This window comes from Diabrotica virgifera, chromosome 6 (genome assembly GCF_917563875.1).
Source record: "Diabrotica virgifera virgifera chromosome 6, PGI_DIABVI_V3a".
Taxonomy (NCBI): Eukaryota; Metazoa; Arthropoda; class Insecta; order Coleoptera; family Chrysomelidae; genus Diabrotica; species Diabrotica virgifera.
Genome location: NC_065448.1, coordinates 185,606,874 through 185,634,161, shown reverse-complemented (window position 1 = coordinate 185,634,161; position 27,288 = coordinate 185,606,874). Strand labels below are relative to the sequence as shown.

General features: G+C 33.9%; 1 protein-coding gene and 1 non-coding gene across 3 annotated transcripts in view; both read left to right on the top strand.

The window, feature by feature from the left end:
• LOC114324579 (putative aminopeptidase W07G4.4) overlaps positions 1-27,288 on the top strand; it is a 215,394-nt gene that overhangs the window by 48,698 nt on the left and 139,408 nt on the right. For both annotated transcript variants that reach the window (XM_050653540.1, XM_028272444.2), the window contains exons 3-4: positions 11,861-12,070; positions 22,911-23,088. In XM_050653540.1, coding sequence (XP_050509497.1) covers positions 11,861-12,070; positions 22,911-23,088 — 388 coding nt within the window. The remainder of the gene's footprint in view (positions 1-11,860; positions 12,071-22,910; positions 23,089-27,288) is intronic.
• Positions 10,844-10,917, top strand: Trnas-aga (transfer RNA serine (anticodon AGA)). Its single transcript has one exon. It is a non-coding gene; the product is annotated as a tRNA-Ser (tRNA).

Below are 27,288 nucleotides of genomic sequence, written 5' to 3'. Positions count from 1 at the left end.
ATTTGGTCGTATTATATTAAGTTTGGAGAAATAGTATGACTCTGTCTGATTCTACGTTCTATCCGAAACTTTTTGGTGTCTTATAAAGTCGGACACAAGATGTACGTACCTGTTCCGCAGATACTCGTATCAAGGTAATAATATAGCGGTAGTCACTGCGGTAGTCAACCCCTCCGTGGATCACTGGTAAGAGAGGTAAGGTGGTACTTTTGGACCCAAAGGTCGTGATTTAGAATCCTAGCTGGGTGAGATTTTTCTTTATTAAACATTTTTATTAAATGAAAGTAATTTCTATCCTTGTGGGATCGGTACTCACTTGAGGAACCGCAGACGTTCGGATACAATAAGGTTCTCTTTTGTAAAGACAATGAAGTCGACTTTCCTAAGTAACAAGATAATTTCTGTGCTCTGTGCGTAAAGCGAGATAAGTCCAAAAATGGTCGAAATTAGCCAATGCACTATCTGTATGTTAGAATTTGATATCTACATGTGTGTATAATTTGTTAAGTCCAATTCCATTTCTAAACTGAGATATTCATTTTTCACAAATGAAAAACAATCTGTGTAAAGCGTGTTAAGTCCTGAACTTAGACGCATGATTATTTAAGAAACAGGAAGACTCAGTGTGTTGTGTGTTAAGTCCCACAATTTTGGGACTTAACACACTGAGTACCTAGTACACTAATGAGTTATTAAGTTGATTCTCTGTGCGCCACGCGACGTTGCAAACTTTAAACGCGTTTATCTCAAAACGGTGTTTTAGGACTTAACTCTCTTTACGCACAGAGCACAGATTTACTCAACACACACACTACCTATTAGTCCCCTGAGCTAGTGATAAACTATAATTTGACTGCGACTGGCTGAATTATTAATCTCTATGCCAATCAAAAAATGCGTCGGTGAATCTGATCAAATGCCTTTTTATAGTCGACGACAAAAAGACATTTGATACTATTGATTTTATATAGATAATCATAAAATGCTTCGAGCTAGGAAAAGAATAGGATAGGATCTAGGAAAAGGAAAAATCAGAGTTTTATTCAAGCTAAATTACATAGCACTTGTATATTATTCAAGCTAAATTACATAGCGGCTGTAGGTATATTAAGCCGCTATCAAATTTGTATACTCGTATAAGTTAATACTCGATTTAAAAAAGTGTCAGTGAAAACATAATTTATATATGTACCTACATATTTATTTAATTAAAAACAATAAAATATTTAGTATGTAAATAAATGAGATTAGGAATGATCAGTTACGAATATGTTTTCCTATTGTAAATTAATTTTACACTCTATTGTTTCATGAAACTATTATGTATTATTTGATATACGCTTATCACAAAATTATTCAGACTTTCTGTATACTATTACGTTACCCTAAATTATATTTAAATTGTTACTATTTCGATACTACTATCGCAAGTTCTTCAACCAGGAAGTCTTACGATGACTTTTTTCTTCTTTTTCTTTCAGTGCCATGCCTGTTTTCAGGAGTGGACTATCCCTGTGACAATTTCGTTAAATTGATCCCTATTCGTTGCTATACGGAAAGATTGCTCTATTTCTTGTCCAGTTTTCTCCTTTATAATGATGTTTCATGAGTATTTCTTTACCTCCGCCCCCCACCCCCCTGGGTAAGCGATGCTTGTTTGATCTATTGCTCAGATTTACTTAACTTCGATTAACTTATGAGTTTCGCAGTAGGTATTCATTTGTAGCACAAGATCTCAACTTCCTTCGACATGCACCAAGTTTCCTGTACGTATACAAAAATTTGAATTACCTAGCATTTAACTAGCCAACATTTTATTGTTAAACAGAAAGTCTCGACTTTGAAATTAACTTCTTTCTAAGGAATGCTAATCTGGTCTTAGCTATCCTTATCCATTGTTTTATCTCTACAGGATAGTCCCATGAGCTATTTACATTGATATCGAGAATTATAGGGGAGTGCAATTAGAACGAAAACATGTATTGTTTCGGAAAAACTCAAACAAGCTTATATTTTTCTAAAACTTTTTTTGTTAAAGTAAAAATTTCTACTCGCAGATTTGGCCGCTAATTGTTTATTAATTGTTTAAACCATAACAATTGTTTTGTTATTGTTTAAACCATAACAATAAATAATTCTAAAAATATCGTTAAATTCATCATTTTACTTTGATCAAATATGTTTCTATTTTGTTTATGATTATGCTGAATCCGAATACGGCATTGCAATTTGAAAATTCTTATACAGAAGCTCTTATACAGTATGTCTGCGTAGCTAGGAACCACATGGAAAACTTTTTTATTATCAATTTTACGAAAAAATGTTATTCGTCATAAAATGCTCTGTATAGTCAAAAATCTAAAACTAAACCATCAGATATCAAATTTTATCAATTTTATACGAGTTATGTCAAAAATATTAATATCGTTAGAGAGTAAAGTACCTTTATATTCCAGAATATCAAAAAATGATATTATGAAAAGTTGTTTGAAATTAAAAACTATGTTTAAATATACAATTACATCATTCTAATCGAAAAAAAAATTCAATTCTTTCTCAAATTACGGATACTCATCATCATTTTATTACAATTATGATAACTATTTTATTATCACTTTTACGAAAAAAAGTTATTCTTCATAAAATGCTCTACCTGGTCTAAAATCGAAGATACAACCATCAGATATCAAACTTTTTTAATTTTATACGAGGTATGTAAAAAATATGAATTTTTCTTAAGAGTTAAGTGCCTTTATTATTCAGAATATTTTAATTAGAAGGATGTAATTGAACACTAAAACAAATTTTTTAATTCCAAACAACTTTTTTTAATAACAATTTTCGATATTGTGAAATTTAAAGGTACTGTACTCTTGAGTGAAATTCATATTTTTTGACATACCTCGTATAAAATTAATTAAATTGGATATTTGATGATTGCCTTTTAGATGATATACGATGCAGAGTATTTTATAAAGAATAACTTTTTTTCGTAAAACTGATAATAAAAAAGTTATCAATAGGTTCCAAGTTACGCAGACATACTGTATAAGAGCTAAAAAAATTTTTTTTGCTGAACATTTATTATTGTTTAAGCTTATTATTAAATGTATTTTAGGTAAGTTTGACAGAAAAAAGTTTTGATCATTTTGTATAAACATTTTTTTAGCTGGTAATTTTCGGTTTTTGTATTACATTTTTGTTATCTTTCTTAATTTTCTCAAAAAGAAATAGTTTATTTCACCTCTAAAGTAAAATAATTTAGTACATTTTAAAGATTACATCCTAGGCTTCAAAAAATCGCTTACAAAACGGTAATAGATCTGTTCAAACTTAAGTAATACCGTCTTAAAGTGGTGGTAATTCTATAAAACTACGAAGATTTCAAAAATTACATTTTTTGAGACGTCATATCATTTGAAAAATTTTTGAGATTTTTTTTTAATAAAACATCATTTAGTAAGACGCTTAAAAGGTAAGTTGTGCAAAATTGAGAGTTTTATAAGAACAATTGTATTAGTTACACATTTTTAAATAATTTTTAAACAAAATTCATGTAAGGCTCACTTTCCGCTCACACCGTACTTATGCCCATGCATCTTATTTCTTTCTATTATAACCATAAGATAGCTTAATTATTCTTCATTCATGTTCAATTTGTAAAATTTCATTTGATCCATTAGTTAAAGAATTACATTAAAATAACTCAACCGTGCACTTCGCCGTACGCTAGTTTACAGTGCACCAATGTTTGTGAGAAGGGTGACTTTAGCGTTATAAATAAAAAATTATAGAAGATACAGATTTAATTTTAGGAAATTCTTTATATAAGGTTTTTTTTATAAAATTTTCTGAATTTTTCAATGGTCAAGTCAGTTTTTTTCTAAAATTTATATTTTCGGAGTTATTTCAAAAAACATCGAATTTTGTAGTTCATTTGTTTAATAAAAAATGAAGCACCCACTCGAGTAGAACTTTTTGATATGTTGTTTATTAAACATTTCTTAATGAAATTACAAAAAGTTTTATCTTGTTTGATTTTTTCCGAAGTGAAAATCTATATGCACTCCCCTATTATATAGATTTCGACTTTTTCAATTTGTTTTTTATGGAATGGAAGCTTGGACTTTGAATGCAACATCAATGAAAAAACTGGAATCATACGGGTTGTGAATGTATAGAAGAATTTTAAAAATATCATAGACGGACCAAGTTACGAAGAAAGAGGTTCTTAGAAAGATGAATAAAGAAATGGAAGTCTTAAATATAATCAAGACAAGGAAATTTGAACATCTCAGATATATTACACATGGAAAGAGATACAACTTGCTCCAATTGATTATGCAGGGAAAGATTCAAGGAAAGAGTAGCAAAGGGAGACGCAGGATATCGTGGCTGCGCAACCTGAGAGAATGGTACGGATGTACATCAAATGAACTTTTCTGAGCAGTCTCTAAACTCCGAATAGCTATGATGATTGCTGACCTCCGTCGCGGAGATGCCATCTGAAGAAGAAGTTTACAAATAGCTGACTATTTAATATTGGGTACATATATGATCATGAATTTAGTCTTTTTTTATTCAGTTGTATCCCGTTACTTCTGTTATGCGATCTCATAACAAAACTTACTTTTAGACAAGTCGAGAGCAGCGGGTTCGTTGGAAAAAATATTCCCATGAGATTTTTTTGCATAATCACATTAAGGTTCGAATAAGGTTCAAGAAGTCGCCCACGTGAAAAGTGGTCCAAACTTTTTTTACATTTTTTTTTAATCTAATTGCAAAAATCAATATTTTCGACACGGACAATTTTTTTTTAAATTGTTTGTACCATTCTGGACAAAAAAGGTCTCCTATAATTTTTCTCTAGAGTTTATCGTTTTCGAGTTATACGCAATTTAAAATTGAAAAAAAAACGAAAAATGGCGATTTCCAAGCCTTAATAACTCGGTTAAAAGTTTTTATTATGAAAGTTAGAAAGTGACTACATCACAGTTTAAAGCCCCCTACAAGATCCTGAAGAAATTTTTTACATTATTTTATTACCAAGCTGTTATTTTTAAGTAATAATAAAGAGCGAAAGGTGAGTGCGAGAGATGCCATTCCGGCAGTCAATGGTGCCATCTTACTCGCACTCACATTTACAGCCGCGTCAATACGATGTTACCGCTCATTGTTAATAATTAAAAATAACAGCTTAGTAATAAATTAATTGCACAAATTTTTTTAGGATCACGTAGGGGTGGCTTTAAACTTTGATTTAGTCACTTTCTGACTTTCATATTAATAAGTTTTAATTGAGTTATTAAGTCTTAAAAATGGCAATATTCGCGTTTTTCAAATTTTAAATTGCTTATAACTCGAAAACGATCAACTTTAGAGAAAAATTACAAGAGACCTTTTTTGTCCAGAATGGTCCAAAAAAACTTAAAAAATTGCGGACCAAAAATATTGATTTTTGCAATTTGATTAAAAAAAAAATTGTTAAAAAAAATTGGACCACTTTTCGCGTGGGCGACTTCTTGAACCTTATTCTGGGGTGTCTCACGAACGTGATTATGCAAAAAAATCTCATGGGAATATTTTTTACAACGAACCCGCCGTTTTCGCCTTGTCTACTTTATTTATTTAATTTTTAATAGTCTTGGTGAATCTTTTAAATAGTAGGTATGTGCATTTTGGCGGTTTTTTAATCTAGCCCACAAATCTGTAAATAGATTCCCTAAACCATAGTGGAAATCCCAACATGTAGAATTTTTTTTGCTTCTATATTCATAAATAGCTAACGTATCCTGCATACGATGAAATTAATTAAACAGTAATCACAACTACTTTTTTTAGTACCTATTGTGCTGGTTGTTAACAACACCGGTCTGAAAAACTTAAATAGACCAGGGTACTTAGCACTAAAAACACCGGAATAAATCGATTTTTAATAGACCTGGATCCAGCGTACCAAAAAAAGTTGATTAATAGCAAGCGGAAAATTTGTTAATAGCTTGCCGGTTTCTATTCGGACAAACTTTAATGTACGGGAACACTGGAACAGGGGAAGGTTTAATTGTGGAACAGTTTAAAAATTTGGAACGTCAGATTACGAAAACGTTCCATGTATTTTGTCGGACAGAACTTCCAATTTACTTGTTACCGTTTCATTAAACTCTCGTACAAAAATCAGACTGGTGTCTATTACCAACTTAGGATTTTAATGAGTGGAACACGAAGAACATATCAAATGACAAGAATGATGTTGGTTAGTAATAGCAGTTAGTAATTAGTTAGTAATAGTTGGTTAGTAATAATTTTTCCATGAGAGTGTAATGAAAGGGTAACAAATCAATTGGATGTTCTGTCCGACAAAATACATGGAACGTTTTCGTAATCTAACGTTCCAAATTTTTAAACTGTTCCACAATTAAAACTTCCCCTGTTCCAGTTTTCCCATACATCAAAGTTTGTCCGACTAGACACCAATAAGCTATTAACAAATTTTTAGCTTGCTATTAATATCAACTTTTTTTTTGGTACGCGGGATCCAGGTCTTTAAATACAGTACCTAGAGACTTGCAACTTTTTTCATTGTGTTCAGAATGACGTCAGGAAAATAGTCCACTATACGAAAAGAAGTAGAAATACATAATTGTACTTTAACCCTTTCAGTTCCGGTGACGCGTACGCGCGTCTAAATATGACTATAAACTAGTGCCGTTGGACGCGTAAGCGCGTTTTGTGTGTAAGTATAAAGGTACGTATAGATATGCGCGCCGAACACTTCGCGTCGTGTGTGCGGTACGCGTTCGTGGCGGGTTCGTTAGATTAGTACGCGTTATATATATATTCGTATGAACTTTACACATTGCAGTTTTTACATAAAAAAAGACAATAATAATAATAAATAAAAAAGAAAACAAAAACATAGAACATATAAAATTAAAAATTATTAAAATAAAGTCGAAGGTTGCATCCTCGAAGCCACTCTCTTGCCTTAGGAGTGAGTTGGTGGATTTCTTGAAAACTGCCAAAGAATTTGGTGGCTGGGCACTCGAAGACGATGTGGTTAATTGTTTGTTCAGCAGCGCTGTATTTGTCACATTCCGGACTGGCATTTATACCCCATTGATTTAGCGATTTGTTACAAATTCCATGACCAACTAGTATTCTATTTAGGTTGCACCATTCATGACGAGGAAGAGAAAAGCCGTCTGGTTTAATTGTGGGGTTTTCTATCAGATTGGAATTTATGATGTCTGGATTCCATTCGCCCATCCAGTGCTCTTCCTTAGTGAAATCAGCCAATCTTGTAGCAGTTCTAGTAGGTGGATGTTTGGATTTCAGTCTTAACTGCGTTTGGTGTAGTTCTGCGATGTCTGTATTTATCGGTAGTGCTGGGTTTTGTTGGCATTTTTGCACTAGGGTGTTGAGTGCGGCTAGTCGTCTTGTTGCTGGTGGAGCGATGTTGCTTAAAACTGGAAGCCATTGGATTGGTGTGGGCTTTATAGTTCCCGTTATGTGCCCCATTGTTTGGTTTAACTGGGTATCAATGACTTTTGAGTGATGACTGTTTAGCCAGACAGGAGCGCAATATTCTGCAGTAGGATATACTAGGGACAGCGCGCTCGTTCTGATTACATCTGCATTAGACCCCCATGATGTATTTGCTAACTTATGAATAATATTATTGCGGGTCTTAATTTTTGCTGAAGTTTTTTCCAAATGCTGTTTGAATGTTAGGGTACGATCTAGAGTTACGCCGAGGTATTTTGGGTTAGAACTGTGCTTTAGAATGGTTCCATCGCATTCTATATTTAGTCTGTAATTTGCCTTGTGATTGTTAAGATGGAAAGCTGTTACTTCAGTCTTCGATGGGTTTGGTTGTAGGCCCCATTTCTTAAAGTATCTGTTAACAGTGTTTAGATCTGCTTCTATGGTGGTTTCGGCGACTTTTATGTCTTCTTCTTGGGCACCCAGAGCCATGTCATCGGCATAAATAAATTTGCGCGAGGTGGTAGTTGGTACATCTGACGTATAAATATTAAAAAGAAGAGGAGACATAACTGACCCTTGTGGCAAGCCATTTTGCAGGTTTCTGAAATTACTATTTTTCCCATTTAGGTGTACTTGGAAAAGTCTGTCACTTAGCATTTGGTTGATCAACCTGTTGAACGAACGGTACGGTACCATCTGGTATATTTTATATAAAAGACCCTCCTTCCACACTGTGTCGTAGGCGCAGGTCAAGTCTATGAAAGCTCCTACTGTTTTAAGTTTCTTTTGGAATCCGTTCTCAATAAATGTTGTTAAGGAGAGGACTTGGTCACCACAGCTTCTTCCCGGCATGAATCCAGCTTGTTCTTGAGGAATGTTTGACTTTGTAAAGTAAAATAGTCTCGTTTGGATTATCCTCTCGAATATCTTGTAGCAGACGCTTAAAAGAGCGATTGGTCTGTAGCTCTCAGGTAGTGCAGGGTCTTTCCCAGGTTTAGATATTGCGATGATCTTACTCTTTTTGAAGGATTTCTTTTAAATGAGATCGAACTTCTCTTTTATGATCTTTTTCTATTACTGGTTTTGAGAGGTTGGCTATGCGTTTGCCTATGTCTTCCGGTTGTGGGGCTGTAGAGTTTGTTGTAGGTTTGTTTGAACCAGAGTCTAGTTTCCTTAGAAGGTTCCATGCGGTGCGGCTGCTGTGTGTGAAATTGAGATTTTCTAAAGTTTCCCTCCACCTTGTGGTTCTCGCGGAGTTTAGGGTTTCTAAGAGTTGTTCACCAACTTCAGGATCTCCAGATTTCTCATACTGATCAAGTAGTTCTTTACATTCGTCGTTCCAGCATGGAATGTAGGATTTGGTAACTCCACGTGGAATGTGCTTTTTTGCACACCTAATCACTAGTGATGCGAATCTTTCATAATTTTGAACCTCGGGTTTGATATGTCTTATATCACTTTCAAGTTGAAATTTAAACTCTTTCCACCTTGCCTTCCGGAAATTCCATCTTGGCAAAGGGATTGAATTTATAATAGGGATAGTGGTGCCCAAGGTTGTAATTATTGGTCTATGTTGGGATTTAGGAAAGTTATCGAGAACTTCCCTTGTGGCGTTCTTAAAGTCATTTTTTGAGCCCGTTCCGCTGGAAGATATAAACGTGAGATCGGGATTGTAGCCTTTTTTCCATCTTGCAGAATGGAAGGTGGGTTTCTGTTTTGCATCGTATAAAAGTTTGAGATGGTGAAACTCAGCCCATTCGGCGATTTGTTCTCCTTGTTGGTTACATTGGTTATATCCCCATGTAGTATGGTGGCTGTTAAAGTCTCCAGTGTATATTGTTGGGTGAGAAAATGTGGGAAGTACGTTTGGAGGCCATCCAGCGTTTGGTGGTTTGTATATATTGACTATAGTTATTTCGTCTACTTTCACAGCAAGTATAAAAATCTCTTGTGTCGAGTTAGAGTGAAATGTGCTGTAATGTTTGATGTCTGCTCTACAATAAGTCGCTATACCATACTGAGCGTGGTTGAGTGAAGCTATTAGTGTGTATCCAGGGATTTGGCCACGGTTTTTTAAATGTATGTCGTCTGCAGTATGTGTTTCTTGAACGGTAACCACGTCAGTCTTATTCTTTGCCAGGAGCTTGCCAAGATACTCGCTCTTGCTTCGGCTGATGCCTTCGATGTTCAATTGGCATGCTCGAACTGTTGGTCCGATTGTCAACTGGCTCTGACAAGAGCCATCATTTGATCGTTTTGTGTTGTTTATTGCAATGTGTTCGCCCGGAGATCTACGAGAGACAGGTCTGGCGGTTCTATTGTTGCTAGTTCATTTAGCGTTACCCAGGGTGCACGTGTAGTATTCTACTACGGACGCGAACTAGCTTTACACCCCAACGCGTGTTACGTGTTAGTACGTGTTTTCGAGTGACACACAAACAGTGCGCACACGATCTAACTTCTGTCGGCGCCAAAAACGCACGGCGCACACACGGCGCGAAGTGCGCGGCGCTCATATCTATACATACCTTTATATTCAAAGGAAATTATTTCTGTCGGCACAGGAGCTGAGGTTGGAAAAATTAAAGCGGAGCTGAAAGGGTTAAGTCCATAAAATGCATCCAAAAGTGCATAAACATGTCAAAATAAGTACATAAAAGGCCAGCTTTTTTTATTCAGGCCCTGGTCTAAAATGTTAAATGCCTCTTTTATTTTCAACGATTGTTTCATGTATTTGTTAAACTGTAATTGTTAAAATTGTATTTACTTATTTTTTATTTTTTTGCATGATTTTCATCATGCCTAATAAAGATTCTCTTCTGAAACGTTCTCGTTTCCGGCAAAAATTCTCAATTCAAAAAAGAAACTTTTTTGTTATTCTAAAGAACTCTCGGCCCTCGGCAATAATGTAATCTTTCATTCTGCGTTTAAATTTTTCAAAAATCCTTATTAGTTTTCTCAAGATTCGAAAAATGTAATGCATTTAATAAACATTGGCGCGAAATTTTGCGCCTACGTCCTAAAATAATTAAATTGTTATCTAAATATACTAATTTCTTTAAACATTTTTTTGAAGTTATACTTCTTTAGGCGCGATTGGGAGAGAATTTTTATTATTCTGCGCACACAGACAGTATGGAGTTCGTTGCTAAATCTTTTAATTTATGTATGTATCAGTCCAAAAAGGGTATGGAAAGAATATATTAGTGTTTTTAGTAAATATATTTATTATAATTTTTTGTGTCTTTGGAATTGTCTTCCTCGGGAATAACATAGTAAGTAATATTTAAAGTATTTTTATACTTCACTTGATCTATTTGTCACTATGTCTGGAAATCTTGTAATCCGTAAAAACAAAGGGAGTATAGCTCAGTGGTAGAGCGTTCGACTAGAGGTCGAGAGGTCCCCGGTTCGAATCCGTGTGTGTTTTCTATTTTTTTTATTTTTGGTATTGTTTTAATAAACATTTTTGGAAAGTAGTAAGTAAAAATTAGTTTAATCTTTCACTAAAATACAAATAACCTGTTGAAAGTATATTTATTTCGTTGAAATCATATAATAGAAGTATAACTTCTTACGTGCATACAAAGTACACACACATTATTTTTTTTATATTGTTTTAGTATAATTTGAGATAGGTATTTTTTATTATACAACATAAATATTTATTATGAATATATACTTCTTCAATAAACTTCGTAAATAATTTATTTATAATAGATTTTATGAAAAAATGTAATGTTTATTGTTTATTTATTGCCTTGAAAATTTAGTATTATGTTTATGGGATCCAGAACCTTGTTCATCATCCAGCCTCAAAAGTCCACTGCTGAACATAAGCCTCCTCCCCTCGTGTCCAACCCCGTCTATCCTGCGCTGCTCTCATCCAGTTTTTATTTAGCTTTCTTAAGTCGTGAATCCATCTTGTAGGCGGTCGACCGACGGTTCTCTTGCCTTCTCTTGGCCTTTATTCCAATAACCTCTTTGTCCATCGCCTCCAGAACATTGTCGCTTTGGAAATAAAAAAATCTCAAATGAACTAGGTTTAATGTCAGAGTACAGACAACAGTGCAATTAACTGCCACAATATTTAATTTAATTTTATCTACTCTATTTAATGAGAATAAACCACAATTTTAACTGAAAATTGTTTATTTTGAGTTTTAGATTTCCTTCTCGGAAATCGGTCTTAAAATTTAATTAGATAAATTGTTTTGTTATTTGGTATTACAAAAATTCTTCTAATTAATTTTACCTTGTTTATTTTATCCAGAGCCATATGGGGAACTCTAAAATACACTAGTTGAAATGTTTATTTATTCGTAAAAATAAAATCGATGTTTAAAAATTAACACTCAATATTGATTTCTTTTAGCCTATTCAAGTCAGAGAACATGATCCTTCAAAAACGAACAAAGTCGATCTCGTCGGAGTATACACCGAAAATCCAGACAAAACCAAAGCAATTGTTGGGCAGGCCCAAGTACTGGAAATTAGCAGACGTGTGGCATGCGACATTGGTGATTCCGATCCGGAACGAATGACTCCAGCCAGAGCAGAAGAGTATGTAAGGAATCTATTCCAGGTAATGTCACCCAGGTATATTTTTTACCCTTTTGAAAGTTTTCAATTATTTGTATATACGGCTTTTGCTTAATGAAACAAATGGTGAGCAATACAGTAATATTGCCAATTATTCTTTAGTTATTTTACCATGTTATAGACTTTTTTTTCCATTCTTTTATGATATCCATTCCAGAATTCTGAAACCTTATATCAGCTGGTGCAGACTTAGTGGATGGATACCATATGTTTTTGGAGTCACTTCGTAGTCTTCCATAACTCGATGTTATATACAGGTATTATAATCATTATTGATTCTGCAACCCTAAAATGTTCCTTCCAGTATTCCTCGTTCTTCTAACGGTGCCTATCTTCTGGAGATTTTGGCGACCACATTGGCCCATCTTATATTTACAGCAGCTCGAAATAGATCAGTTGACGTTAGACCAGTCCACTTCCTAAGATTGGCCAGCCAGGATATATGTCTACGTCCAGGGCCTCTCTGGCCCTCAATTTTGCCTTGCAGAATCAACTGTAGAAGTCGGTATTTATTATTATGCATATTGTGGCCGAAGTAAGCCAATTGTCTATTCTTTGCGGTGTTAATTATTATTTCTTTGTCTTTTCTTAGTCTCTGGAGAATATTTATGTTAGTTGTGTGGTATATTCCTCGTTACTCACTTATATCCATTAAAACTCATTACTGTCTTGTAACACCAATTTTCCTAGTGTCCTTATCCACACCATCCTTTATACGTTTGGCCTACCTCTAAGTCTACTTCCTCGTTCTCTAACATAAGAATTAACCTTGGTGATCATACTGGATGTCTTGCCCATCCAAGTTTTTTATTTTTGTACGAAATACAACGTTGTTTGCACATGGTAGGTATTTATATTTTTGTCATGTTGTTGATAACTGTTTCTCCTATTTCAGATACCAAGTTTAAGAATTGAGCTACGCATAAACTAGCAAAAGAAAGTGTAGTTAAAGTGTTGCCACCTTATTACCTCCTTATCACTGCGAACTTAACCCTATTGAACCAATCTGGTTTTAGTTCAGTGGGGTTTGTCGGAGTGGTTATTATTTTTTATAAACTCTTGTACAAAACTCAGACAAGAAGGTATCAATATTGAACGTTGTGATATTCTCCTATAAAAACTACTGTCACGCATTTACAAATCAGTATAATTCGGCTGTATAAATCATTCTATGGCATCTTCTTTCTGTATTGATTTGTTTGGTATCTTAAGGAATCTAAAGAAGAAATAATTTCTTGAGATGAAAGCATTCTTCTTCTCACGGTGTGTATTCGTGCCGGATGTTGGCGATAAGCATGACTATTCTATCTTTGCCTGTTGCTATTTTGAATAGTCCGGTTCTAAATGTATTGAACCACTTTATCAGGTTTTGATATTCTTCTTCTCATTGGTCTTCTCTTTGTAAATACCTTGTCCTGAAAAATGAGTTGAAGCAAGCCATATCTCTGTTCATTCTTCATAACATGGCCAAATATTCTAGTTTTCGTTCTTTAATTGTATTCATAATCTCGCATTTCTTGCTCATTCTACGTACGACCTCAACATTAGTCACACGATCCATATATGCAATTCTTAAAATGCATCTGTAACACCACATCTCGAATGACTCGAGGTTTCTTAAAGAAGCTTCAGAAAGTGTCCAGGCCTCTACTCCGTATATTTTTTTATTGATACACTACATCAATGCTTCCCTAAGTCGTCCAGGTGGACCCTCAGGGGTCCACGAGGGACTCAACGGGGGTCTACGTTGGCGTGAAATAAAAATGGGGGGTTCACAAGTTGTAGGTGGGGGTCCACGAACATTTTATAGTGATTTGGTATTTATTTAAACAAACTTTCATTTTTTTTTATTGTAAAATATCAATCGAAAAAATAATGTTTTAATAGTAGCGACTTAAAAATGTCATTATAACGCATTATAACAAGTTATTTCGATTAAAAACAAGTTTTTGGTGAAATTTTAGTGTACAAAACGTTAAAATACGTTTTTTTTTACTTTTTTCTCGATTCCCAAAATACGTATCCTTCAATTTGACTGAAAATTTGCCAACAGATAGCTAAAACACAGGGCTTTAAGTTAATAAAAGATTTTATATAGTTTTACAATAAAAAAATACATGGAATAATATTATAGTCAAAAATATAGGCCTCTACCGTAAGTAGAATTAACTCGGAAAATATCGACTGTACGAAAAAAATGGTTAAAAAAATTGTAATAATTATTGGGAATAACATAATTTATTTGGAACAATTTCAGTTCCATTTTTGTCGAAAAGTTGAAAATGGCGGAGATATTGAACAGAAACCACTGCTATCAAACCAATCAGGTCTTATGCTCGCGCCTTTACCGCATACGTACCTACTACCTGAAATATTGATTTTAGCAAAATGAAAGAGTTCAAAATTGTATAAAATTTAATAATTCTCTTCATTTTTGTAAAGGTCATTTTGTTCTAAAACTAATAATAAACGAGATAATTCAATAATTATGCTCTAATTGTCAACTGTCACTATTTCCCCCCATAACTCGGAAAACATCGAAGGCACAAAAAATTTTTAATAAAAGAAATTATAGGAAATCATATTTTCAACAATTTCAGTCGTTACACTTTTTGTCGAAAAGTTAAAAATGGCGGAGATATTGAGCAAAAGCGGTTCTTTAAAATCAAGAACGCGGCTAACGCAACGGCGGAATTCATTCGCGATTTTAAAGTTACACTACTATTGACCTATATACTATGGACTATATAATTTTGACTCTGATATTATTACATGTAACTTTTTTCTTGTATTGTAAAACTATACAAATTCTTTTAACCACTTAAAGTACTATGTTTTGGCTATCTGTGGGCAAATTTTCAGCGAAATAAAAGAACATCTATTTTTGGGAATGGAGGAAAATGTAAAAAACAGTATTTTAACGTTTTTTACACTAAAATTTGATCAAAAACTTGTTTTAAATAAAAAAAAACACTTGTTATAATGCCTAATAATCACATTTTTAAGTCCTTTATATTAAAACGTTATTTTTAATAGAAGAAGATACTGGTTTCGGGGTCCACCGAAACCAGTAAATTCTTTAAAGTGGTCTACAAGAAAAAATAGTTTGGGTACTTCTGCACTACATGTTTACAATGTAGTGTATCCGGCGTGTACAGGACCGGCGTAGCTCAGGCGGTAGTGTGCTTGACTCGAGTGCTGGTAGGCCAGGGTTCAAATCCTAACGCCGGCAAGAACGACTAGACATTTTTAAAAATGTCTATAGGCGCCAGGTCGACTCAGCCTGAATAAGACGAGTACCTTGGGTAAAACCAGGGGTAATAATAGGCAGTTAAAGCGTGGCACTGGTCCTGTTACGTTCCTTGTATATTGTATACCGTAGGCCCCAGATATAGCAGACTACCCTGCTATAATCCCAAAGCCACGAAAGTGGTATAAAACGGGAGACTATTATTATTTATGTTTACAATATATCTATACACAAACTAATAAGTGTAAATAGTCTGAAAGAACATTAAGGTGAATTAGATACTGTCCAGTGACGGTTTTCTAAGTATTATTGTGGTAGGTCTTCTGGCTCATAGTCTCTTCAGTCTTCTTTCGGCAAGTCGTTGGGTGAATAAATTATTACTCTATCTATATAATAAGGTAGAAAAAACGTAGAAGATTAAAGCATACTCTTGATCTATTAATGATTATCTGTTAATGATTATCTATTAGTTATACAAGCAATCTGGTCATAAAACATTATTATACCATTATGTAAAAATAATTTTTATGTCAAGAAAAACAATCTCGTAATAGATAAATCGTTTTGATCTATTAATAAACTTGTTTATTTTACCTGGTACCTACCATTGTAATTTGTTAAACAATGCATGTAAGAGCATACCTGACCTCACACATCTGCTCAAGGTCAGATTAATATTCTAAAAATATTTGGATTACCGATTCAACAGGAGTTACAAATAATCCCAATCCGTCATATCTATTAAGCTGCTTTATTTCAATCGAGGAATTTCTTAAATGAATGTCAAACGTTAATTGTCTTTAAGGTGTTATTAATTAATTTTTAGATATTTTTATAAAATGCCAACCAACTATTATTCTTAATATATCGACTTATCGATAATTCAAAAAACAGAAATAGATGATCAGGATGTGAAAATCATTACAATACCTATATCAGAATGTCATAATTCGAGTAGAGTAGACCAACAAAAATCTAAAGAGATTCCAATAAGACGAGGAGTACCACAAGGATGTGTACTAAGTATCCCCTCTACTTTTTAATATGTTCTCAGAAGAGATGTTTAAAGAGGCTCTAGAAGACTTCAATGAAGGCATATCAATTAACGGAGTACTAGTGAATAATCTCAGATATGTAGACCATACAATACTCCTCTAGGGCAGCGGTGAAGGGCTGCAAACATCGGCGTAATTCGGAGGTGACAAGGGGTGGCAGCTGCCACCCCAAAGTTTTGTACCCTCCTATTTTGCCACCCCAAAGATTGACCCATAAAACTAAATTTTATAAATAAATTATGTATAAAAATCAAAGTTTCAGGCTTTTTGCTGTGGTGGTAGAGTTATTTTTTATTTAAAAAATTATATAACGTAAAAAATGTGTTTTTAAAAGAATAAACAGTCTCTTGGTTAGAATACAGCCCTTTGAATAACAAAACATATTGTTTTCCTTGTCGTGCATTTTACAAGCAAGAAAAAAAACAAAGCCGATGACGCTTTTGCACTCAATGGATTTTCAAAGTTGAAAAAAGCAGTAAAGGTGTTTGAAAAACATGACTCGAGTGTGTCACATAAAAGTAATGTTACTAAGCTCAATTCTCTAAAAGAATCAGACAAGACTGGTACTGTGGTAGAAAAAGTAAATGAACAATATTCAGAAGAAGTACATGAAATCAGACTTTACCTGAAAGCTTTGTGCGAATCACTCATTTTTTGTGGTAGGCAAACAGTTTCACTGCGAGGACACGACGAGTCCGAAGACTCAACGAATAAAGGAAACTTTTTGGAGTTAATGGAACTTCGATCAAAAGATAGCCCTATAGTCAAGAAGTTCTTTAGTGACAGAAAGAAGAATTTTCGCTATGTAACAGCTGCTTGCCAAAATGAACTTCTTTCTATTATTGGGGAACAAATTAAGCTGCGCATTGCTAAAGACGTGAAAGAAGCACATATATGTTTGCGATCATAGCTGATGAAACTCAAGATATAAGGAAACACGAACAAGTGGCAAACATACTAAGATATGTCAATGACAAGTTAGAAGTTGAAGAGTCTTTTGTAGGTTTTTATCGAGTTGAAAAGACTGACGGAGAAACTCTCTTGACTTGAACATTAAGAACTTACATGCTCAATGTTACGATGGAGCCTCAAATATTGGATGTACTTAACCACCTGAGCTAATTGTTGGGAAGACATGAAGTAGTGGAGGAAAGCATCAAGTTTGTTTCAAAATACTACTTTTTGGATGAGGAGTTACTTTTCTGCGAAATGAAAATTTTTCATAACATGAAAGAAATGAGAATCACAACAGTTAAAGAAAAATCGTCAGTTTTTGTGGAAAAGGCTCTAAAAAATGTCTTGCCCATGACGTTTGAAATATTCAGGTTATTTTTCACGATACCACTAAACTCAGCTGGGTGTGAAAGGACCTTTTTATGCCTGGGAAGATTAAAAACCTACACCAGAAACGCTAGCAGCCAGGAAAGAAAGTCTGCATTGGAGCTTTTAGCCATTCAAAGGAAAATCTCATTCGATACATTCGATATTGAAAGTGTCATTGATGTATTTAATATCCGGAAAAGGAGACTTCATTTAAGTTAGATTTGAATCCATCACCTCTAAAACACACATTGTTTCTCTTATCTTACTAATATACTATTGTAAATAAAAGCCTATGAAAGATTTGAATTATTGTATTGAATTTATAAGATTTGGACCTGTATCCAGTAGAATCCTAGGTTGATACACAGGGTTGGGGCAGATATTACAAAAAAATCGAAAATCAGTATGTGTACAGCCAGTGTATATAGTTATAAAAAAATTGTGTATACATTGTGTTAAGTCCTTCTATTTTGCATCAAAATTTACAAAATTTCCCCGGACCCCCCTTTCCCTTAGGGAGTATTCGCTAACCCCCCGGTAGATTTTGCCACCCCAATGAAATTCGTGAAATGACGCCTATGGCTGCAAATTTTGGTTGATCGCACTACGTATTACTGTGAGAGGTATGGATTGGCTATGGATAGACGAAACATCCTGCGTTAAAGGCAGAGTTTTAGAGAAAGTACCCAGATACAATTATTTGGGATGTGGGCTAAATGAACAATGAGAGGGCAGCCTTGAAATAAAACGACGTATTGAGGTGACCAGAAGCGATTTCAATAAAACCAAAAATCAGTATTATGTAATGGAAAACAGGAAATAGAAATTAGAACTAGAGTATTAAGATGTTACGTATTCCTTGTCCTTTTATATGGAGTTGAAGCCTAAATAATTACGGACGCAACTGCAAAAAGACTAGTCAGCTTTGAGATATGGTGTTATCGAAGGCTGTGGAAAATATCATGGACACAACACGTAACAAACACGCAAAAGTTAAGAAAGATGAAATATAGAAAGAAATAATCAACATATGAAGAAAATGAAATGAACTATTTGGTCACATACTCAGAAATGAAAAATATGGGTTGATGCGATTGATTGTACAAGGGAAAGTGGAAGGAAAAAGGGAACCGAGGAGATGACGCATATTCTTAAAGGATGAGGCATTTGAAGAAGAAGAAGGCGGGCAAAAATTAAAGATGGTTTAGTACATAATATTCATGACTTGCTGGAATTAGCCTGATACATACCAGTCATAGAAAATGTGTAGTAGGTATAATTAGTATTGTTTCGGTATTTTTATCATATTCTTCTCCAAGTTCCCTACAGCTCGAATTGGATTTTCTTCTTTTTACGTTCTTAATTGGAGGTTGGCGATGATCTCTGCAAATTTATCTCTATCCTGTGCTTTTCTTATTAGGGATTGGATCTAGTAGTATTCAATTTTTGATGTTACCCAACCAGATCATCTGCCAGGACCACCCTTTCTTCTCTTTTTTTCCTTCCATAAATAGTTGAAGGAAGTGTTTGAATATATTTTCAAGATAAGATGGAGATCTAGAGAGGTCTTGTACACATCAGAAGATGGTATTACAGTAAATGGACAACTTATAAACAATATTAGATATGCAGACGATACAGTATTGCTGGCAGATAATGCGCAGGGGCTTCAAAGGATAATTGATACTGTTGTAGAAGCATGTAACAAATACGGCCTAAAACTAAATTATAAGAAGACAAAAATCATAATGGTTAGTAAGAACACCCACATAAACACCCAAATTACAGCAAACAAGACACCAATACAGTAAAGAGTACCTACAGAAACTGGGCTGCAATATTAAGGATAGTTGGGACCATGGCTACGAAATAAAAACTCGTATTGAAAAAGCCAGAAGCTCTTTTAACTGTCTTAGGAAGATTCTCTGCAACTTACCTTTAAGTATCAATATACGCATAAGAATTCTTAGATGTTACGTCTTTAGTGTCCTCATCTGCGGAGTAGAAAGCTGGAGTCTTACAGAAGATGCCATAAAACAAAACGATTAGAGGCGTTTGAAATGTGGTGCAATCGACGTATGTTGAGGGTCTCATATATACAATATACACCACACAACTAACATAACTATTCTTCAGAGGCTAAGAAAAGACAAAGAAATAATTAACACCGTAAAGAACAGAAAATTGGCTTACTTCGGCCACATTATGCGTAATAATAAATACCGACTTCTACAGTTGATTGATTCTACAAGGCAAGAGAGGCCCTGGGCGTAGACATATATCCTGGCTGACCAATCTTAGGAAGTGGACTGGACTAACATCAACTGATATATTTCAAACTGCTGTGAATAGAATAAGATGGGTCAATGTGGTCGCCAACATCTCTAGAAGATAGGCACTTTTAGAAGAATAATAATTTCTACAAGTTCACGATTCCATACGTCTTAAAACTCCTTCATTTCTAACATGGTTAGTCTATGGAACTGTTATAATGCGGCGGAATATCCACATCTCAAAGTTTTCCAAGCGTCGTAACGAGCTAATGTTCATCGTCTAGGCTTCCATGCCATGTAGTAGGATACTGTGTATAAATATTGGGACCGTGCAAGTTCGAAAAAGGGACACCTGGTTTCATAGCTCGGCAACATTTTTCGCACTTTTAATTATATTGGCCAATCATATTGAACCTTGTTACTGGACAATTGTTAAGGCCATAGCCCAAAAAATTATAAGAAGAAAAAGTAATATTAAGGTTATGTTATTAAAAGGTAAACAATAATTGTGTGTAGTAAATAAAATTAATTATTAAAATGCACTACTACAAGCAAAATACAATTAATTAAATTTACTTTTATATAATAATTGCATATCATATCAATATTGTGGAGCAACATATAATTTTTCTTCTTCATTGACAGTAGATATGAAATATAAGTCAATTTGACAATTTCAATTGACGATCGTTTCTCGAATGCCCTCCAAGTACTTGTACACGGCGAATAGCATTTTTTATCATGCGATATCGTAGAGTTAGATCATGATCTGCGTTGTGAAATTTTTTTTATTTTTAGAAAGGCGTTTCTAGCCTGTTACATTCTACATTTTATTTCTAATCGAAGGTCTCATGTATCCAGCATGCTAGATATTTCCACTTTTCAATCTGTTAACGAGCATGTACCGCCATTAAGAAGAACAAAAAAATACACTTTCTTCAAATAAACTTTTTTATCCGATGCCTAGATTTTGTGTCATTTTGGAACTACTAATGAAATAAAAAATTTTAGTAGTTCCAGAATGACACAAAATCTAGGCATCGGATAAAAAAGTTTATTTGAAGAAAGTGTATTTTTTTGTTCTTCTTAATGGCGGTACAGGCTCGTTTTTTTAATATTGTATTTAATTACAGGGTGATTTCCACATATTAATATATTTTGCAAATTGGGCTCTGTACCGCCATTCTTTATTATATTACGAATACGTGTGCCAAATATCTCGAAAAAATATTCAAAATTACAGCCGCAATCTTGGAACGCGTTTTCGCTACCTGTTGATCGCTACTGTTTCCTCTTAATTTTAAGACCATATTTTTCACTCTCGCTCACTAGCTTGTTCAGCAGATGTTGTAGTTCTTATTCGCTTTCGGAAATGAATGCCGTGTCGTCGGCATACCTATAGGATGTCATCAAAAATTATTCCGTTAACTTCTAACCTTCTTGTGCCTCATTCAGAGCTCGTGAAAATATCTCCTCTGAGTACAGGTTGAATAATAATGGCGAGATTAAAACCTTGTCTACCTCCTCTTTGGATTTTGGCCTTCTGTAATTTCAGTCCCTAATAAGGTTACTTGGTGATGAATATGGACTCAAGCTAAACACCGGAAAGACAAAGGTGATAGTTGTCAGTAAAACGCCAATATGTACAACTGGAAGTGGTAACAATTTATGGTGAAAAATTGGAGAGAACTAACAGTATGATCTACCTTGGTTGTAATCTAAATGAGTACTGGAATATGAGCCAAGAAACTAGAATATGTATAGAGGCCAGAGCAGCATTCTATAAGATGAAAAAAATGTGGAAACAATATTACTATAAGTCTGAAAATAAGATAAGTGAGATGTTATGTGTTCTCTACTATTTTGTATGGTGTCGAAGGTTGTACTTTAACGGATACACTTCTCAAAAAACTGGAAGCCTTTGAAATCTAGGTGTCGTAGGAGAATCCGACGAATAAGTTGGGTTGATTTGATAGCGTTCGTAATAAAGTTGTTTTGTATCGGATGGGAAAAGTTACGGAAGTCGTCAGAACAGTTAAAAATCGCAAACTTGAATATATTGACCATGTTATGCGCTACCCAGAGACATGTAATATACTCCATTTAATAATACAAGACAAGGTAGACGGAAGAAGAGGACCAGGTCGAAGGAGAACGTCAAGGCTTAGAAACATGAGAGAATGGTTTAACAGATGTTGACAGTTGCCGTCAACAAAATTACTACAGCCAATTTGATAGCCAACGCAACGCTCGATAATCAAGCACGCCACATGAAGAAGAATAATGCTATTTAGGCGCCTCTCGTCTTTAAGTTTTGACCATAGAGGTATATATTAACATAGAGGAAGCCTACCTTCCGCGCTTCCTGACGACAAGATCTCAGGGGACTGGTTTGCTGCATCTCCTTCTAACACATTGTATCGAGAATCTATAATGACATTCAGTGTGAACATATGCACGGAAGAGGAGGACAACTGTAGCAGCTTTACTATGCGTAAGAGTGAAACAGTACTAATCCAAATAAAAAAGATGGTGTCGTCACTTCGCTCTGAATGACACTCTCTCTATGCTAATATTTAACTCTATGGTTTTGACACAGATTTTGTGCCTCATACGTCACTTTTTTCTTACATATGTTTTTATGGCCTCCATTTTGAAACTTTGTGATGATGATGATGGTGATGTTTGGCATGGAAACTAGTCCATTTGCCACAGATTTTTGCATATTAATATAATCTTATTATAAGTGAAACTTTGTCTCTTGCCTTTTATTGTTTTGGGTACTTGTAATCTGTCTTCATTCACAAGAAACACATCGGAGTGTTTGAAGTCTAAAATATATTCCTTTGAAAGAACGAAAAAGATGCTAATTTAAAAATTTTAATGTATTTATTGTCTTATCGGAATTTACGCTATTTTTAGGGAACCAGCATCAAATTAAGCGTAGTAAGTGATGAAGAAGAATTCAATAAAGGATATCCATTGTTTGCAGCTGTTAACAGAGCAGCTAGCCTTAATGCCAGGCATAGGGGAAGAATTATTTATTTGGAATACAATCCACCACAGGCTGTTAAGGAAACGTTATTTATTGTAGGAAAAGGTTAGTGTCTAAAGGATATGTAAATTCTTGTCTAAAATGTCTAGCGTATTTGTTCTATTCGGTTTTTTCGAAGACCAAAAAAGAACTGTACTGGTAATGTTGTGCATTGGTATGCAGTAACTCAAAATTCAAAATTACCATAAATAAACTCAAAACAAATAAGAGCCCAGGTCCAGATAGAAACTCAGAAACGTTAAAATTAATCAATGAAGAAAACATCGAAATATTTCTTATTTTATTTAATAACATTTATGATACAACCAAAATAACCCAATAATATATATAGAAAGTGCGAAAAAGTCATAGTAGACGATCACGATCAATTTGGATTCAGATACTTCATGGGAATGAGGGAAGTACTGTTCAGTTTACCAGTTCTGTCCCAAAAATGCTAAGATCAGTATAAATATACATTTTTGTACGACCTACTGTAAGAACATCTGCAAGAACTTAATTAGATAGAAAGGACTTTAGGATGCTGAGCAATTCCCAAATAAAGTTTAACAAAACCAAAGTCATGTCAATCCGAAAAAATCAAAATATACCCCAACCTTGCACAATAGATTTACACATTTTAGAACAGGTCAACAAGTTTAAGTACCTGGGATGCTAGATCGATAGCAATCTAAATCCTGATCTAGAAATAAGATTAAGTATAGAACAGGCCAGAAAATCTTTCGAAAAAATCAAGACTTCTGTGAGTCTCGAATAACACTCGAAACTCGACCACGTTTATCAAAATGCTACATCTGGTATACTTTCCTCTATTCAATTAAAACTTCGGCAATTAAAACATCAGCTGTAAATATATTAGAGGCCCTTGGAAATGTTGATCTACCGGAAGACCAACAATACTTCATGGATATCGCATTTCTTCGACGAAGAAGTGCTGCATAGAATAGGCAAGGAACGAAAACATTTCAATACAGTGAAAGTTAGAAATACATTATACATAAGCCACATACTGAGAAATAATAAGTACCAATCTGCTCAACTAATAGTGAAAGGAAAGTCCGAGGGAAAAAGAGAATAACTCAGTGGTATGAACTAATGAGACATAGGCAGCCGAAAATAAGAATGCAGCGCTAAAGTGAGCAATTGTAGAACTATAAATATTGGTCATTGGAGTTTTTAAATGGTTTTGAATGAGTTTTGTATTTGTTGAAATAATTTTTAATAGTAATAATTCGTTTGTTATAAATTTAAAAGGTTGATAAGTTTAATAGTAATAAGTTTTTAATAGTAATAAGCCGATTTAAATTGCGATTCGAAGTTTCAACTGCACTAGCTCAAAGGTTTTTTTTTAAAACCAGTTGGTTTAAACCAAGGTTTCAAGCATGTGATTTAAGCCTGCCAACCTTGAACATAACCTTGATTTCTGCAGTGGAATCGATAGTGTTCATATTAAACCGGCCACTCACGATATTGCGGCGTGGTTCAATTTTGTCGAATTCGACTAATTGGCAAAAATTTTGATCGTGTGTGACCGTGCATTCAACAAAATCGTTACAATTTTACCACAGAGAAACTGGTTTCGATACTGCAGTACTGCAGAATTATTGATATCATCGACGATTTTGTCGAACGGCACCGCAGTATCGTGAGTCGGCCGGCTTTATTATTAGGGATTCATGATCGACGTCCAATATAATTGCGCTCATTTTTCTGCTTTTTCTAAAGTAACATGTTCGCCCCTTTTGTGTGCTTTATTGTTCCATTAAGATTCTTCTTTCATTGGCTGTAACAATGATTGATATAACCATTCAGTATATTTGTTGTCATACATATTATGATACGAGACTTATGGAACATTTCCACTATGTAACCCAAAAATTTTTCCACAACTTTTTAGGCTATGTTTTAATATTTTGTAATGAAAAGTGAAATTCAATTCGCTATTTGAAGCAATACCTAAAAGCCTATTTGAAAACAATACCGATTTGAACAACTCATTCTTTAGTCCGTTCTTTAACGGTAAAATATTGCAAAACCTCTAAATTTTAATGAACCGCTTGGATTGACATGAAATTTGGCATACACATAGCTAAGAAGTCAAAGAAAAAAAGTGATATTGTGCCGATATGTGCTTTGGCCCCGGGGGTGCTTTTCACCCCCTCTTGGGGGTGAAAAATATTCGTCCAAAGTAAGTCCGGAAATTGATAAACTGACTAATTTTAAGTAAGTTTTGTTCTATAGAGTTTTTTCACTAAGTCAATACTTTTCGAGTTATTTGCCAGTGAATATGTTCATTTTTTCAACAAAATAACCACACTTTTAGACGGTTTTTTGCAAATAACTCAAATAGTACGTATTTTGTCGAAAAAACATTCGTAGCAAAAATATAGCCTGTAAAAAATTTAAAAAAATGGTGTATATATCACTTTTCTATACCTAGTAGAAGCAGAGTTATAGCTAATTAAAAATAGGTTCATATTCGTCAAATTTCAAATGGAATACTTTAACGTGAAATAACCAAAAATAAAGCACATTTCGGGGAAAACTCATTACAAATTATTTAAAGTGTTTAAAAAAAGCTTAATTTTTGTTTTATAAAAAAAATTTCTAGCATCAAAAGTAAACAAGTTACGCTCAAAATAAAGTTAGTTCCTTTTTTTTGTAAAAAAAATAGGGAAAATCACCCCCTAATTAGTATCTCAAATGAACTTAATCGTTACGACTTCATAAGTTTCTTGACCCGTGTATGTATTGTTTATGTGATCTGTAAGTTTCATCGGTTTAAAGTCCTTATTTTTGAAAGGGCTGTAGTTAAAAAGGGTTGAACGAGTCACTCATCACGAATGTATGCAAATTTAGAAACACCAAATCTCAATCAATTTTTGTCTAACAGAAAAACAAAAAAATACATGATATTCAGAAAAGCAATGCTGACTTTTTTTTGTTTTTCGAGATTTTTGGTATCTCTAACAATTTTTAAGTTATTTTGAAAAAAAGCATATTTTTCAAAAATTAAAATTTTTAAAAATTTTACTTTAAAACCAAATTTTTTCCAAAATAAGCACTTTGAATCGATGAAACTTACAGATCATATAAGCACAACATAAGTAAAATAATTTGTGGAGCGGTAACGATTAATTTCATTTAAGTTGCTAATTAGGGGGTGGTCTTCCCGATTTTTTTTGCCAAAACAAAAGCGACCAACTTTATTTTGAGCGTAAATTGCTTAAATTTAATGCTAGGAACTTTTTATAAAAACAGAAATAAAGCTTTTTTAAAACACTTTAAAAAAGTTGTAATGGATTTTCCCCAAAAAGTGCTTAATTTTTTGGATATATCACTTCGAAGTATTCTATTTGAAATTTGGTGAATATGAATCTATTTTTCATTGGCTATAACTCTGGTTTTACGAGGTCCAGAGACCTAACGTGTACACCACTGTTTTTACTTTTTTACAGGCTATATTTTTGCTAAGAACGTTTTTTTCGACAAAATACTTACTTTTTGAGTTATTTGCGAAAAACCGTTAGTTATTTTGTTGAAAAATTAACATATTCACTCGCAAATAACTCGAAAAGTGTTGACTTGGCGAAAAAGCTCTATAGAACAAAAGTTACTTAAAATTAGTAAGTTTATCCATTTCCGGACTTATTTTACACTTATATTTTTTCACCCCCAAGAGGGGGTGAAAGTCACCTTAAGGGCAAAAGCACACATCGGCACAATATCACTTTTTTTCTTTGACATGTAAGCTATGCGTATGCCAAATTTCATGTCAATCCAAGTAGTTCTTTAAAATTTAGAGCAAAAACCGTGAAAGAATGGACTACTTATCAAATTACTTTTAAGCAGGGCCCATTTTACCACTAGGCCCGTGAGGCACCTGCCTCGGGCCCGTATTTTATTGGGGCCCGGAAAGATCACCAACAAAAAAAAATTATTACAATAACAAAATAAATTTTCAAAATTCTTTCATTTTATGAACAGGAAATGATAAATGACAACAATAAGAGTTATAATTAAACAATGTTTAATTGTTTAAATATGCATGTTATTTATTGTTACATAATTAATACATTTAAAAAAGTTCTTATTAATATTAAGTTATTTAGGGGCACCAAAAATTGTGTAGTGCCTCGGGCCTGATTTGAAGTAAAATGGGCTCTGCTTTTAAGACGTAAATATTTTTATACAAACACACAAACTCAAAGCAAAATGGAAGAACAATGTCAATATCTTTAGTTA